The 16254-nt window shown below is 46.8% G+C and overlaps 1 protein-coding gene across 2 annotated transcripts in view; it reads right to left on the bottom strand.

Annotated features, from left to right (window-relative positions):
- Nucleotides 1-15687, bottom strand: part of LOC149353632 (microtubule-associated serine/threonine-protein kinase 3-like) — a 45495-nt gene extending 29808 nt beyond the window's left edge. For both annotated transcript variants that reach the window (XM_089577377.1, XM_089577378.1), the window contains exons 1-4: nucleotides 15637-15687; nucleotides 9559-9762; nucleotides 6119-6280; nucleotides 5332-5423 (exon numbers count right to left, since the gene is read on the bottom strand). In XM_089577377.1, coding sequence (XP_089433503.1) covers nucleotides 5332-5423; nucleotides 6119-6280; nucleotides 9559-9591 — 287 coding nt within the window. In that variant the 5' untranslated portion in view covers nucleotides 9592-9762; nucleotides 15637-15687. The remainder of the gene's footprint in view (nucleotides 1-5331; nucleotides 5424-6118; nucleotides 6281-9558; nucleotides 9763-15636) is intronic.
- Between the last annotated feature and the right edge of the window lie 567 nt (nucleotides 15688-16254).

Here is a 16254-nt window from a genome sequence, read left to right as displayed (position 1 = left end):
CTTTGCTTCTATCACAGCAAGGCCCGCCGTGGTCGGCGCGCGCTCGGTAGCGCTCGCGACCACGAGGTGGCGTCGGCGATCTGACGCTTATTTTGGTGCCTGCTCTTGAAACATTCGACGACTGTCTGTTCGGTTCAAGGAATGCTCTTTTTCCGGACCTGGCAAGTGGCAGTCCTACCGTGAATTTTGATCGCTAGGACCTGCGTAATGCTTTCTTGAGAGCGAGGTGGATTGGCTTAATCACGTTTGAACTTTTCCACATGCTTAGCACATTTTTAGAACGACAGCTATATTTAATATAGAAAGTCGAGTTTCAGTCGGTATGTAGATTCGACATTGAAGTGATCAAGTTTTGCCTTTGTCATTACCAACATTGCCCCACCCTGCTCCCCAAATTTGGCCCACCTCCAACCCCGAAATTTGACCTTCTCGGATTTGGACCAAAATCGATATCCACGCTAAGTTATGTGCCTAATACGATGGTAGCCTACAAATCTGACCCGGATCATTCACAAAATTTGGCCCAACACACCCCCGAAATATGACTTCTTATTTAGACCAAAATCGATGTTTAGGCTAATTTGAATGTGCTTGATACGATGGTGACTCCCAACTTTGTCCTTGGGAGTGATCCCAGCAAAGATTACCATATTCGAACTGCAAACCATAATCAACTACTTCACAGGCCACAAGACGGTGTTTTCTAAGGGTAGGTGATAATCAAGAAGCATAACTTATCCACATGCTTAAAACTGGCAAACCCATTACTTAATCCGAGTACACACAGCAGCCGCAAGCAAAAAGTTAAGCCAAGAGATAAGAAACAGCAAAATCATAGTAGAAGCAAGAGTAGCTATCGCTCGACCATTCGGTGCAGTAGCAGTAGCAGAAGTAATAGTAGTAGTAGTAGTAGAAGTAGTAGTCGTTGTTGTTGTTGTTGTTGTTGTTGTTGTTGTTGTTGTTGTAAAAACATTTATTTGGCAAGAGAAAAGTTAGGGCATAGCGGTGGGTGTAGCAGAGTTAAACCGCTGTCATTTTTTTTCCTTTTTGTTCAAGTTTTCCTCGGAGTTTGTTCAGCACGAGAACCACGTGGTCCGCATCGAGGGAGCGCGAGGACTAGCGCCCGCAGAGTTGCCAACCCCGAAGCGAGTGAATACGGAAGCCGCGTGTGTGGTCCGAGCTTTCTGTATATATTTTCTCAATAGTCTCTACTTCGACTCTGGGAGTCGAGTGGCCTGGAGCCACGGGTGCCGTTACGAGCTCGCTGGTTTTGCAGCTCGGCACCAGGCGCTCCGACACCGTGCGATACGGTGGGCGCCGACCGCTCAGAAGCTGCTTCGTGCAATGAGCGGGGTAGGACCACCCCACACAGCTGACGCCTCCTTGCGGCTGCGCGCACGTAACCCTTCCCGAGTCTGTCTTTGTTTTGCTACAGGTTGGTGTCAGAGTAGTAGTCAGGCCTAAGGCTTTTCACAGCTGCCTAAACCACGAAAGAACAGACACGACAACCGGACCGCGATGCTAAGAGGGGGCGCAGATTGCTGCTCGCCTGTTTTGTAACCTCGCACGAACGGAGTATTCTCATTCAACTCAAGAAAGGGCATTGCTCACTCGAACTTTGCATTTTCACAGCCCCCGACACGTACTGCTATAGTTAAACATTATGCCACAAGGTCCTTGCTGACGCCATTTCCCCTCCCGTCATCTGCATTAAAGGCAAGCGGAGCGTATTGGCTGTCAGCTATCATGCAGATCCAGTGGAGCCACCCAGGCTTCTTGTCCTGTGCACATCGTCTCGCTGCTGTCTGCTGCGACGAAGCTGCCTGTATCCTGTTCGGCGCTTCCGTCCAGGACAGCCGTGACGAGACCAGTCAGCAGTCACCTCCGGCTGCTGTTACCTTGGTGAATACTGCAGTATCCGGGCCTGCAGTTTTCAACCGGCCTTCTCTTCGCGGGCATGCGGACACAGAGTCCACGGGCCATGCGAGTCGTCGTCCCAGCGCAGACCTTCACGCCTCCTTCGGAACACCGCGGAAGTCTGCGTGGACGCCATCGGCGCGACCTCCGCTGCAAGACCTTCCTCAAGTTCACGAAGACCAGGAGACTCTTCCATAGCATGTACTTGCAAGCGCGTGGGTCTATTTAAGGTGGGGGGATGTGCGGACTCGCCTCGCTCCTTTCCTTTTGGTTTGCTTCTCCGCGGTGTCATTTCTAGTTACCTTAATGAACAAGGGAGGGTGCCAGATTAGCAGCGGCACGAGCTCCACGGACGGCGTGATTGCTGCGCGCGCGAGGGAAACAGCTCTTTCTGTTGAGATCAGGAACTCGACGTGCACTGACGTTCCGGCGCCCCGCTTTCTCCACCAGCGAGACGAGGCCTCGTGGAAACATTTTCCCGCCAGCTCGTCCTGTCCAGCCTCGGAACTTTACCTTAGCCTTAGCGCGGGCGAACTTCCGCTCGTAACCTTGCTGGTGAGTCGGACGATCTTGAGTCTTTAGCGTATTTTGTTGATAGCCGGCGTTATTAATGCTGCAGCTATAAATGCATGCCTTTTTTTGCGTCAGCCAGTGTCGTTCCTTTATTTCCATCAGAGTAAGGCCCGCCGTGGTCAGCGTGCGCGCGATAAAAGGCTGGGGTCTGCCGATTTTGAACTGTCAGTCGCGGTTGAGCGGGGAAAATGTATTTACCTCCCCCCCCCCATTCCAACCCCACACAGTGTAGACCCCAAATTCGATAAGCCATCTTGATTCCGCGAGAAAAAAAAAGCCAAAAAACACTCGTGTGCTGTAACATGCAGTCTCTAAAGCATGTTGCTTGCGTTTCAGGCTTTTAATTCCTTTTTCCTTCACCTAAGAAGCGCTATACGATTCGCAAAATTTCTCTCATGAATGTTCGGCTCGCGGTAGGTCGGTGCCTTGTGCGTTGGCTAATGTCCTAAGCTGTCGTCTCGTCAGCTCGATGGTGCTAAAAAAAAACATGATTATGCGGCAAAAAATGTGGTCCTTTGTAAATAGCTTAAAAGAAAAAACTCAGTTTTTTCCAACCTAATATAGAACTTATTTTCACAAGTGGCACGATGCTTTTATATGTGCACTCGTTTACTTAATCCAACATGTTGTTCATACAGCTCTAACCTCTGACAACAAAGTTTGTTAATTTACAGCTGAAGCTGGCTCATTTCTCAGACATATTTGCTGACCCCACTTCTTCATCTATCGAAGAAGTAGCAACATTGATGATCCGAGAGCGCATTCTTCACAGCAACTAAGAGCGCGCCACCATTGAGTGCCTTTCACGAAGCAGAATTCGCCAAAAAGGAAGGATTAACTCACAAATGTTTCTATCCCGCATAATTGTTTTTATTTCTATAACCTGGTAGAATACTACAACCAGCGTCAGTCTGAGGTCAATATTAGATGCATGAGTACAAGAAGGCTTTCATACGTGCGGATATCCGCACGTGGTCATCCAGTAGTCGCTATCTGCTGTGAGCGCTATTTTTGAGGCCGAGAAGCGTTTCGGTTAGGTAAAATTTCACCCTCTGGAACGCTTTCAACGTTCTGCACCACATGCAAAAATACCAGCAGCGCGGCATGGAGACCTGATGACCTTTCGTGACCACGCGACTAGCAGACAGGGGTTTTACGTACAAAATGCCTTTAGCTGCCATCCTCAACAATCTTAGCCGAACATCTTATGGAGATTACAGTAAAACTGACGCCAAAACTGACGCGAATTTTTGTTCTAAAGATAGTCATTTACCAGAAAAAAAAAAAGATGAAATTTAAGCGCGCGAGTTGCATCCGGACTAACGCCGGCAAGAATCAGGCCGATTGCTCGGCTGACTAGGTAGGGTCCCGCTTAAAATTTGGCTGGTTATCCCAAGGCCGCGGGATCGAATCTCAACCGCTAGGGCTGCATTTTGATAGGGGCTAAATGCTGAAATGCCCTTGTGCTAGCAGCGCGACATAAGTGCGCTTTAAATAACACCGGCCTCCGGCAGCCTACGTGCAGCTTCGAGACGTTTAACCTCGCACACCTACACAGATAGTCGTGTTCAAAATACTGAGAAATCTCGTCAGGTTCTAACTCCATATGGCCGCCGCGGTGGCTGAGTGGTTATGGTGCTCGGCTGCTGGCCAAAAAGACGCGGGTTCGATCCCGGCCGCGGCGGTTGAATTTCTTTGGAGGAGAAATTCTAGAGGCCCGTGTACTGTGCGATGTCAGTGCACGTTAAAGAACCCCAGGTGGTCGAAATTTCCGGAGCCCTCCACTACGGCGTCTCTCATAGCCTTAGTCGCTTTGAGACGTTAAACCCCATAAACCAAACCAAACCAAACCAAACCTAACTCCATATGTTCTGTGACTACAAAATGCATTTCAATTCTATTGACCAGAGTAGGCAACCTCCGGCGTTTGGGTATGTGTTCTCTTCGAATGTATACTAAATACAGTTTAGTACACTGCTTTTAGGTACTGGAGGTTGGATTCTGCACTATCCTATGCGCGTTCAGATTCAGTTCCTTCACAAGAACTGCATCTAACGTACCTGACGGCCAAATAAACTTTGATTTGATTTGATTTCAAAGTAAGTGCAGCTACTCTTGCCACTTCGAAGTCTGGAGTAGTTGTTCGTAGGGTAGCACAGCAAGAATAAATTGGTAAACATTGCCAAAGGAGCCCTACAGGAAGACCTTCATGTCTGAATGCACATGATTTATCCAGACACCGCACAATTATTCATCTAGTTCTCTGGCTCGTCGAAAGAAATGAACATATATCCAACTACGGCCAGTGAAGCGCTTTTGAGGAAGCGGTCGGGAAAGCCGGACCGGAGCAGGAGCATACTGTTCAGTTGTACTCTCCACATGCGAATGTCGATAACGCTTTCAAAGTTGCCTAGACGGTGTCTAGATGTTGTGTAATTGTCGAGAGGTTAGCAGTGAGAGGCACTCACCTCTCGTATAGCAAGCAGCTTTATGAATTGCGAGCCCTTTTCATCAACAAGAAACTTTTAACATGAAAGTGGCAGCCAGTTGCGCCATTCGAAAGGGTAGTTATGCACGAATACACATGGTGATAGGAATCCTTTCAGCAATTGTTCCTTCACCTTCGTGCAGAGCCATATCAAGGCGTGCGGAAGCCGTTAAGTGTTTTGCCGCTAAGCTTTGCATTTCTTCGAAGGAACTGACATAAGGCCTGCTTATCACAAGAAAAGGAATATATTGCTTGCACCGGCCAACCACGTTAGTATGCTTAGCGTAAGAGAGTTGCAGAGTATAGCGGCATACGTAAACAAGAACGCACAGTGATTTTGGTGCAATCTTTACCCAAATCCGCCGGCACCAAGAAGCTTCAGGGGCTTAAACTCCTTCATCTTCGGTATGAAGGCTGTGTAGGGCGGAATGGTGTCCAGATTAAGCTGCAAAATAAGAACAAAGAGTGCACGAAACGGGCATCCCGAATGTCCCAACTCTGCATACTGTATACGTCAAATAACATCACTGCTTCTTTCAAATGCGCTTTACTTCGAAAGGCTAATCATCTACAGTAGCCAGCAGAAGTTTATGGAATTCGCATGCTCGGGAAAAATTCAATGTAGCGATTCCTCGCCCAGTCATGCTTGCTTCCATTTAAACCAACTAGCTTGCGTTATTGTAATGCGATATTTTTTTTTACACATTCTCATCTCGTAAACGTTTGTAGCTGACTGTATGTCAGCGCGATGCTTTAATTTTTCAATTCAAGGGACCGGTGTCCGCGTGACACACTTTGCGACCCCCTTAAGACACAAAGGCACGGACCCGCACCTCTGTAACCAGAGGTGACATCTTTCTCTTTTTGATGTGCTTGAAAGTGCGCGTATTAATTGGCGCGCTTAAGATACGGGAAGATATCACGTAACCACTGAATACAAAATTCGTCGTAACGGTGATTTCTCTTCCTTTTTTTTTTTTTTTTTTGCTGCGAGCGCGCTGTCTAATTGTGCACTCGCGTGATCCTCGCCGCGAAGCCTAGTCTACCTCCTTCCTTGTTTCCATGGGGTTAGACGACGCCGTTATATTCTGCGTCCTACTACGAGCAACTAACTACGTGCGATAACTGGTCCGTGCGCACCTTATCCGTTTTGCTGACAACGCTGTCGCCGATGGCCATCCAGTCCGTGACGCTCACTTCGCAAATCTTTTCGAGCGAAGTGGCCAGCTCGCCGATGATGATGGTCAGCTTGCGTATCGTGGTGCCCAGTTCTTTTGCCGTCTCCGGTGCCCGTTTCATGCACTGCGAACGAGCGGCCGAAGTGTATACTCACGTCAAGGCAGCAACTTTCTCTCCACTCGACAGGTCGAGACGCCGAGCAAAAGAGAACGGGAGAAATTGAATGCGTATATATGCACGTGTTGGCGGTTGTGTCCGACTGTGCTCTGCTCGTTTTCTCTTCGCTCTGCCCATCGGACAGTGCAGGGCGTGAACCAGGGAGCAAATTATGAGTCAGCAAACAGCATACTTAATGGAAATAAATAGCGCACAAGAGCAGACGGGACAAGCGAGGAGACAGACAAGCGCTAACTTCAGCATTGGCAGCTCGTGCCACAATGGCACAGGGGTCAGAAAGAGGAAAACATCACTGATTGCACAAAAAAAAGTAGTGTATATTTACTTCCGGACAGTATTTTAACAAGGCTAGTCATCTTATTACACTTCCCGATATCATAAATGTATCTGGTACACCGGCACACTTCCTAATATTTGTGCGCATGCGTATAGATTGTCCGGCCGTTCATTTTATATAGAACTTTAATTCAAGGTTAACACTTTCATTTGCCTAGCGACCGCCTTTTCGTGTTACTTTGGCTATACTGGCTCGTTCCAACCGAAACGACACCTTTGAAAATAGCATTACTCAGCCCTTTTTAACTCTTGAAAAACTTCTCTGTGCAGGTAGGCTCACCATTTACCTTCTGAGGGCTCCTATGTAAAAGTTCAGCACCCCTTACACAAACGCTCTCTTGAAGAATATTGTTACCATGTGCGTCTGCACAGTTTGATATTCTCGCCTGCTGATGCTACAGTACATAAAAACATCCACAATGGCGCTGTCATTACAGCAACCCCCCTCTCATCACCTCCCACGCCCCAAGTATGCAAATAATCGGAGGCTGCGCGCCCACCACACGGATCCAGGATATTGCAGCTAGCTGTTTCGCCAGGTAGCATTAATCAAAGCCATATCTTAGGTGTGCGCGAATAGCACTTTTTAGAAACCGAATCGAATACTAATAGTGTTGCTTCGGTACGGCATCGAATAGTAATTTTGTAGTTAAAAGCAGAATCGAATACGAATAGAATAATCTTATGATTTTTTGCTACTAGTGCGTATATTGGTACAAAGTTAGTATTTATGCGAAACACCTAAGCGATGGCAGCGCCGCTATAACTCACGGAGTTAAAATTTCAGCTGACGAAAGAAGCAGCAGTGATCTTCACAAATAGAACGAAGTAAGTATATTAGCTCTGTAGCCGTCATGCCCTGTACATAGGAAAATTACGTTTGGCTACTGACGACGATGGCGAGCAAACTAGGTGCCACATCTCAGTTCATGAGAGAAATGACCGATGGCCTCCGATATTGGCATGAAGGCTGTGTTTGCTGAACCTCGCTGAACCATACAGCGTCCCCCAGTCTTGAAGGTCGTTTGTTGGAGCACCATGAACACCGCCACACGGATGGACCGCGTGGCGGCGCTGAACGCGCATGTCAATCGCGCCAGCATGATGTGCGGCGTCGGAGTGGAAGCTGTTTTAGGAACGGCCGTCGAAGAAAAGTGCGGTGCGGCCGATGCGAATTTGTTGTGAGTTACTCGAAAACTATTCCCAAACTTTAGACCGTATTTGATTCGCTTCGAATTATTCTGAGTATGCACAATTGGATCCGTTCAGCGCATTGAAAAAATCCGATTCAGCGTTCGAAAATTTCAAATATTCGCTCTTCTCTAAGCATCTTTGTTCCTGACCCCTTATCAATAGAGTCGCTGCCTGAGCGGACCATACACACTTATAGGTAAGTATTTTCTTCTTCCCTAGAAGGCTTTTAACCTCACTTTAAAAGAAGCTCTTAGTGCAAGAGACTAGAGCTACAGAATGTTGTCCAATATCCTTGGTCTTTGAGTCGTCAGATAGCCCCTGACTACACACCCGTTGCCCATTTCGTGAACCTCAAACGCATATTATGTGAGCGTTTTCTAGCAGATCTACTTGTTCGCACTCCTTCATGTCATCCTTACTACATCCTTCTTCTCTGCAACGCCCAAAGAAGAAGTTTACTTGCCATATGTTGCTGTGCCCGTTGTCGAAGAATAACTGCTGCTTGTTTTTCTGACACCCTGGTATCGAACGCTAAAATTCGGTATGAAGGAACAAAAGGCAATAGGTAGGCGCCTGGCAGATTCCTCTCAGTTGCAGGCGAGCATCTATAGTCCACTTGAACACTTCCCTACAGCACTGTGGAAGCTACAGACGTCCTTAACCATGAAAAGTGTGGTTATTTGGGTCGGTTGGTGCATGGTGCGCGCGCATTTTTGTCTTCCTTCCGCTGCCTTGTTTTTCGCGCCATTTCTTGCTCCTTAACCACACAGATCCGTGCCACGCCATCTGCTTATATTCTGCGCGCGGCGTGTGCAGAGATGCCGCAAGTAGGCGCGTCTCTCCAAACGACACGTGTGCGCAAACGCCGCTATTGCAAAAAGGGATAACACAATGTTCGCCAAGAGCCATATGAAACCACCCTAACAGCATTAGCGCAACAGTTGCAATTTTCTATCAAGAGCATGTATACCAACACTGAGCAACTATTACGCAGCGGAAGTTATAATTCCGTGTCGGTACGAAACCAGCAGTGTGGAAGCCGGAACGCTATGGTCGTGTTTGTCGCTAAACATTGGAGTTTTGTGCCTTGATACAGCTCCTAAGAACCGAAGTGGACAACTAACGCGTTACAACTGCCGCACTAGACGAGTCCGATCAGCTTCTACGTTAAAGCAACAATGGTAGCGTTTTTTGTGAAAGCCGTGGAACTGCCCTCCCCGAATTACCTACTCTGCTGCGGGCATTTGCTGTCATTTTCATTGATATTTGCCACTAATTACGTTCTGATTTATAAACACTAAGGTAAATTTACGTATCAAACGATGCATTTTTATAGAGTTGTTTACTAGGACATACGGAAGATAGAGAACTACTTTTGATGTCACTGCTCTTCAACGAAAAATTATCTTGAAAAATTATTTTCGCGTATTGTATAACACCTAGTATCCTTTGGACACGCAGGTGTCTACCAACGCCAGTACACTATGTTACTCGCACATTTCTTCAAACTGCAATCCAGGAGGAGACTCTTATACTAGCCCTACAAGCCGCAGCGAAGAACTTCGACTCTGCTCGCTTCACAGCTTTGGCAGGGCTGCAAAGAACTAGTGAGAATAACTACAGCCTCGCCACAGCGCCACTCCATTTGAAGCGTCCCGTCGCCAATCCGTTCCAACTCACGCTATTCTACGCACCAAGCTGTGGAGTCCGATGAGGTTCTCGATCATGTCGCGGATGTCCTGGAAGGTTATGACCTGTCGGTTAAGCTTTTGCAGGCAGTCTTGCGCGGCCAAAACCACCTGCTCCTGGCAGAAGTGTGACAGGGGATCGCGGAACAGGGACACCTTGCTCTCTCGCTTGATGAAGAACTCCAGCAGCACCGTGGTCACCTTCGGGATCTGCGCAGCGGCGCCGGTAGAACAGTTGCCGACCGCAGCGGCACCAGTAGATGGTTGCCGAAAAGTGGTCGGGGACATATAGAATAACGCAGCACCACTTTCCAGCTAATTAAAAATGCACATGAAGTGCATAGAGCATATGGGCAGCGCTTCGTCTTTAAGTCCTGTTTCGACTTTTCAAGCTTTTCGTATTGCAACGATGTTCTAGCTGCCTCATCAGTCGGAACTCTACCCAGTTCGGTCTTAGCCTCCAGCCGCAAGGTGACGTGGCGAAAGAATGGCAAATTATGTTTTGCGCCGCCCCGGAAAGCCAGAATATGCGAGAAAGTTGAAAAGCAAACCTGCTCCAAAAAAGATGACTTAACGGTTCTACATACCTAATATGCGCTAAGAACGTTTTTGCAGGTTCAGAAAAAAAAAATTACAACTAGAAAAGCGCAGCAGTATTCTTTTTAAGGCAGTGTGACAGAAGTGTGTCTTGTTTGTCGCATAATTCACGTACCGAGAAGAAAACGGAACACTCATACTGTCGGGAATTTCCCTTCAAGTGTCCAGTTGTTTCCGTTTTACCTTGTTGCCACAATTTGCGACATCTCATGTACAACAAAGAACACAAAATTATTTGTTTTAGCAGAATTTTGGGTCGGATGTTTCAGTTTTGATTTTCAAGGGGAGGGATATGCACATTACGTTCTCGTGGGCGTGCGACCGTGAAGACAAGACACGTCAAACAACAAAGCTTCGGCAAGACGCCCTTTTCGTGCGCTGCAGTTAAACAATCGGGCAACATCCTCCTATTTTGGCGTTTAAATTGCAGTAAATTCGACATGTTCAGCAGTGCGTCTAGCTCAGGCTCACTAATTCACGAAAGCATGCATTTTAGCTTCTTGCCCTTGGTAATTCTCCTTGAACAGGTCGTGTAGACTCTACCAACATATCAAATCATTCACTGGTGTTTTGCTGGCGCTCCCAACATCTTTAGAATTTCAATGTTTCTTGATTGATTTATTTATTTATTTATTGATTGATTTATTGATTTATCGATCGATCGATCGATTGATTGATTGATTGATTGATTGATTGATTGATTGATTGATTGATTGATTGATTGATTGATTGATTGATTGATTGATTGATTGATTGATTGATTGATTGATTGATTGGAAACAAAGTATGCGACACAACAAATTCCCAGACATGATAGTTTGAGTCTTAAATTGTTTAATGTTCTTGGTGCTAATATGAGTGAGTACCAGCAAAATACTCATCGCAGCGCCTCAGCGCAACGAACACGAAGTACAGCGAATAACTACATGGTCTGTTCTGAAAGTAGTAGGACTCATTTTTTTAAACAAAATTTATTCAAGAGAATAGTACAGACGATTACAATTTTTCAAGGTAGCACCCTTCCGCACCTACACGCTGCTGCCAATGAGTTTCACAGTTTTCGTACGCCTCCAGGAACGCCTGGACCGGAGTGCTGTTTAACTCCCTCGTCACGGCCTGTTGAACCACCTCTACCGATCCGTAATGTTTCCCCTTGAGCGTCGATTTTATTCTCGGGAATAGAAAAAAGTCTGCCGGGGCCAAGTCGAGACTGTAGGGGGGCTGAGGCAGCGTTGCCGCCTTGTGCTGGCCAAAAAATCGGGGTCCTCATTCACATGATGAAGAAATTCCACCGGTCGGCCTTTTTCTCCTCTGACAACACTCCCGGCACCAACTTCGCGCACGCTTTCCTCATGGATAAGTTTTCTGTCACGATCTCAAAAACTTGGGTTTGAGGAATGCTCAAGTCGTCAGCAATCATTCTGATACTCATTCTACGATCACTGTTAAGTAAATGTTTCACTCGCTACACATTTTCGTTGGTCTTGCTGGTCGAAGGGCGTCTGGAGCGGTCGTCTTCCTCCACTCTTTCCTTACCTTCTCGGAACAGCTTGTGCCATCAATAAACATCTGATCTACCCATGGAAGCGTCACCGTAGGCCTCCTTAATCATTTTGTGAGTCTATTTGCCCGTTTTACCAAGACTTACTCAAAATTTGATCGCGTATCGCTGATACAGTAAACGCTCGATGATTCTGCGTGACGAGACGTTTCGACAGGGGTTCACAGTACAAGCGACCTCCTCTCTTCAACGGCCGAGAGCAGACTGCCGATTTTCCCCAGCATTCCCAATATCCCCCTTCAACGATCCTGCACGCGCAGACCACCTTTCGTCCGCCCGTTCGCCCAGGAAAAAACCAGTCCTACTACTTTCAGAACAGACCGTGTATATCCACCATGCTTCGGGAATCTAGGGCAGAAATGTTACTTAGCCCTTTTAACGAAATTATGCTGCATTTCTAGATTGTAGCGAATGCAGTTTAGAATACAGTTACTGAGTTCTCGAGAAATCATCCCTCATCAGTGTTTTATACGAGGCAGTAGTGTTTTAGATTCCGGTGATTAAAATTATTCAAGAGTATTTTCAATAACATTACCAGCGAATGATAAACGTGGCAAGGCAAATACAAAAAAACCTTTGACAAAGGGCCACAATTCTAGACAGCATATTGCCAGTAGCACAGCAGCAAGGTGCGCAAAACATTTTTTTTTTAAGAAAAGACGAAACAAAAAATACAACCGGCCAACATTTAATTTTGCTATACCCATCGACATAGTAAGAATAGAAATCCTGGAATAAAAAGGGTCAGCAGTCACGCACAAAAATAAGAGCCATCAAGACAAAAATAGAACTTCCTATAGGGCTCACCACAGTGTGTATTGGAGATAATTCCAAACTTGTTTTTTGCCCTCAAGGTAACGCGCCAAGGCATTGCATTCTAACGAGGTGACCGATATATTACCTTGCGTGTGGTGGCAGCGCCAAGCTCTCGCCACAAGCAGCGCCAACCAACGTCAAGTCGGAAAGCTGCCGTAATTGAAGAGTGTAACACGAATGCTTCATAGGAAAAAAGTAGTGGTATTGAAGAGGTCTGCATTCGGTAGCCCAAACGAAGGAGTGCGTGGATATACATCACATCGCTGCAGTAAGCACACTGGCTTAATGTGAGCTGTTAAAATGATAGACCTTGGGTGAGGCATCCGTAATCACAGAGAGCCGGAAGAGGAGTTGTGGGTGACAGCTGTGGTAGTGGAAACTATGCAACTCCTCGAAAGCGACTAGCATGTTGACTTCAGTGGTGACGCGTAGATAGTTATTGCATTTCAGAGGCAGGAAAAAAATCATGCAGGAATTAGGAAATATGTTAGGTAAGACACGGATCTAGTATCAGCAGCATTGTAGGAAGCGACGCTCCAGTTGAAGCAGAGACTTGTCGTTCGTGTAACAACTTGTGCCGCGTACGGGGTAAACACTTTACCTTCCACACATGAATCATCATGTCGAGAGTTACTGAAGAGGAGCGTTAAATATAGACTTGAAAGAAATTGTCTGAGAGTTTATTGTCTGTCTGTCTGTCTGTCTGTCTGTGTGTCTGTCTGTCTGTCTGTCTGTCTGTCTGTCTGTCTGTCTGTCCGTCTGTCCGTCTGTCCGTCTGTCCGTCTGTCCGTCCGTCCGTCCGTCTGTCTGTCTGTCTGTCTGTCTGTCTGTCTGTCTGTCTGTCTGTCTGTCTGTCTGTCTGTCTGTCTGTCTGTCTGTCTGTCTGTCTGTCTGTCTGTCTGTCTGTCTGTCTGTCTGTCTGTCTGTCTGTCTGTCTGTCTGTCTGTCTGTCTGTCTGTCTGTCTGTCTGTCTGTCTGTCTGTCTGTCTGTCTGTCTGTCTGTCTGTCTGTCTGTCTGTCTGTCTGTCTGTCTGTCTGTCTGTCTGTCTGTCTGTCTGTCTGTCTGTCTGTCTGTCTGTCTGTCTGTCTGTCTGTCTGTCTGTCTGTCTGTCTGTCTGTCTGTCTGTCTGTCTGTCTGTCTGTCTGTCTGTCTGTCTGTCTGTCTGTCTGTCTGTCTGTCTGTCTGTCTGTCTGTCTAAGTACGCGACTGTAAGATACGACCTCAGCGCACCTTAGAACCATAACTATCATGTGCAACTATTCTGGCCGCAAACTTGAATAAAACTCCATTATGAATATGTGGGCGCGACTAATAGGCTCGAGATAATATAACAGGTCTGTTCTGATTCATTTTTTTTTCGCCCACCGTCAGAGGTTTAACCCATGCAACGCACGGCGTTCGCTTTTGTGACTGGGTCACGCATCGCTACACCCGGAAAAGGGCTTCACGTTGTTTGAGCCAGTGGCGATTCAAAAAAGTGTGTATATAGAATGAAATTGAATGAACTGTTATAACACTCCGGCCCAATTCCATCAACGCGCTTTCGTTTAATGTAACCGTATTATAACTGCCACCGCCAGTGCCGCAACTGCAATCTGAGTATTGAGCTGACGGTAGCACGCAGCGAAAGTACAGTCGCCTGCACGAATGTCTAGAGCGGTGTGCGGCGGAACAAACTGAAATCTTCACTCAGCTCATCTATTACTAACAGAACAAACTGTGTGTCTATGCTGCTCTGCTCCAGAGCAGGCATTGTCTCCAGAACAGTAAACCTTTCCTTTGTGCGACAGGAGCGCCCTAGATAGGCGTGCTGAGGACTGTACAGTCGCGATCAGAATGACCTGCAACGTTCTGGCGGCCACCTTCTCCTGGTTTGCGTTTGACAGAAACTGAATACGTTGTGCTGCGCAGTACCAGGCACGCGGGCATATTGCTCGGTATCTATATACAGAACTTTGCAGCAGCGCCCGACTCTCATTGCTTCGTGACATCAGCTCTAACCACCTGATGCGTGTTGCAAACCATACTGCGCGCTTTGGTATGCGTAGTACGTCGAGTTGAAAGTTTGTACAGCTCTACCCTTAAGGCTCAAGCGCACCGTGGCCGACACGGGGTGAAGTGTGATCGCATATTATTTCCAGAACGCGGACGCAGGCAGCTTTGCTAGCCCTGTTCGCTTACAGTTTGTAAGCGCGTTCAGGAAACACGATGCTCGTACATAATCCTAGCACTAAAAAAAAACATAAAATATCAGGCGCGAAGAGAATGGGGACCACACACACAGTGGTATCTTCCAACACTTCCAACAAAGCTGTGTGTACGTTCTTTCCATCCATGGAGCTGCGTATCTTATGTTCACTATGCGCCAACACACCCAAGTATATACTCTTGTTAAGAATTGTACCGTTACGGATATGCTCACTCAAAGATCTGAAATTTGTTTCTTGGCTCTTGCAGGCTCGGTCGGACTGTCATCCCTAGCAAGCTCCTCCTGGAACAGCATTTTCCCACGACTACTTACCCCATCTTTTTGTCATTGCTCAGCCGTGCCCACGGTACCGGAGCAGGCGAACTATACTGATTGCTAGTCATCAACCGTGGCGTCACGGGGGGCAGCTGCCAGTCCAATTCCAGCTTTCTTGGACAAAAATTTCGAATATTGGAATATTGTTGAGTAGTGTTATGAAAATACTGAAGGTCATGATCCATTCTTTCGATGCGTACAAAATCTTTCTTTTAAAGTTTTTCCATCGCTCGCATCAAGTAGTTAAGACTGCATTAGAAAACCAATGGGAGACGTTTCTGACGATAGCAAAAACGTTGAGCAAAAAACTGCAAGCCTGTAGAGGAGAGTACGTGCAAGATATATTGTTTGTCGTAGTGGAATTTTAAACACATAAAATATTGCATTCATAAACTCTTTCACATTGAAAAACTCTCTTGCTTAGAATTGCTCGGTGTGGTAAAGAAAGAAAAGGAATGAACCGGGAAATGAGCAGTCACAAAATGCTGCCGCCGGCGTCTTTTCGCGCTTATCGTACATTGACTGGGTGTGCCGCACTCACAATGCGCATTGGACGCCTCCATCCTCCATTATGCAGTAGCTTACCCTTGGGAACAGACTAGTGAGAACCTTTGCTGAGGACTTCTTTTTCTGTTCTGAAACGAGAGGTGCGCGTGCTTGTCAGTTCTTTTTGTATCCACTGCAAAGCGAGACGAACTTACTGTCTTGGCTCCCTGCATGTGTTGTTGGCCCAAGGCAAAGGCGGAAGGTTGCACGAAAAGAAAGAAACAAGAAAGCGTTTTTAACACACTTTATCCGCGATTTTTTATTTACGATAAGTGTGCGGACGTTTTTTTTTTTCTCAGTTCAAGCCTTGATCAATCCGCCATGAAGCAATATCGCAGCTTTCTTTGCTAGAATGGCACCAAAATGCGTAGGCCTGAGGCAGTATAGATATAAGCCGTTTTGTACTTAACGCTGCTAAATCTCTGCCGTTAGCAACACTGTAAAAGCAGGCCCCGGAGAAATTTCGACCTTTTCAGTTGCTTTAATGTCGACTGAAATCGTAGTTCACGGTAGCGTCTGCAATCCGCATTTGCCGAAATGCAGACGACAGGGCAATGAAACGAACCCGCGCCCTCGTGTTCAGCAGTTGAACGTTGTAGCTTTTGAGCACCCGCGGCAGCTCCCAGATGATGAGTGCAGTAGAAAAATGGAAGGCAA

The sequence above is a fragment of the Amblyomma mixtum genome, chromosome 3, assembly GCF_055824585.1.
Source record: "Amblyomma mixtum isolate Tamu chromosome 3, ASM5582458v1, whole genome shotgun sequence".
NCBI classification, from domain to species: Eukaryota; Metazoa; Arthropoda; class Arachnida; order Ixodida; family Ixodidae; genus Amblyomma; species Amblyomma mixtum.
This window is presented reverse-complemented; position numbering and strand designations above follow the sequence as displayed.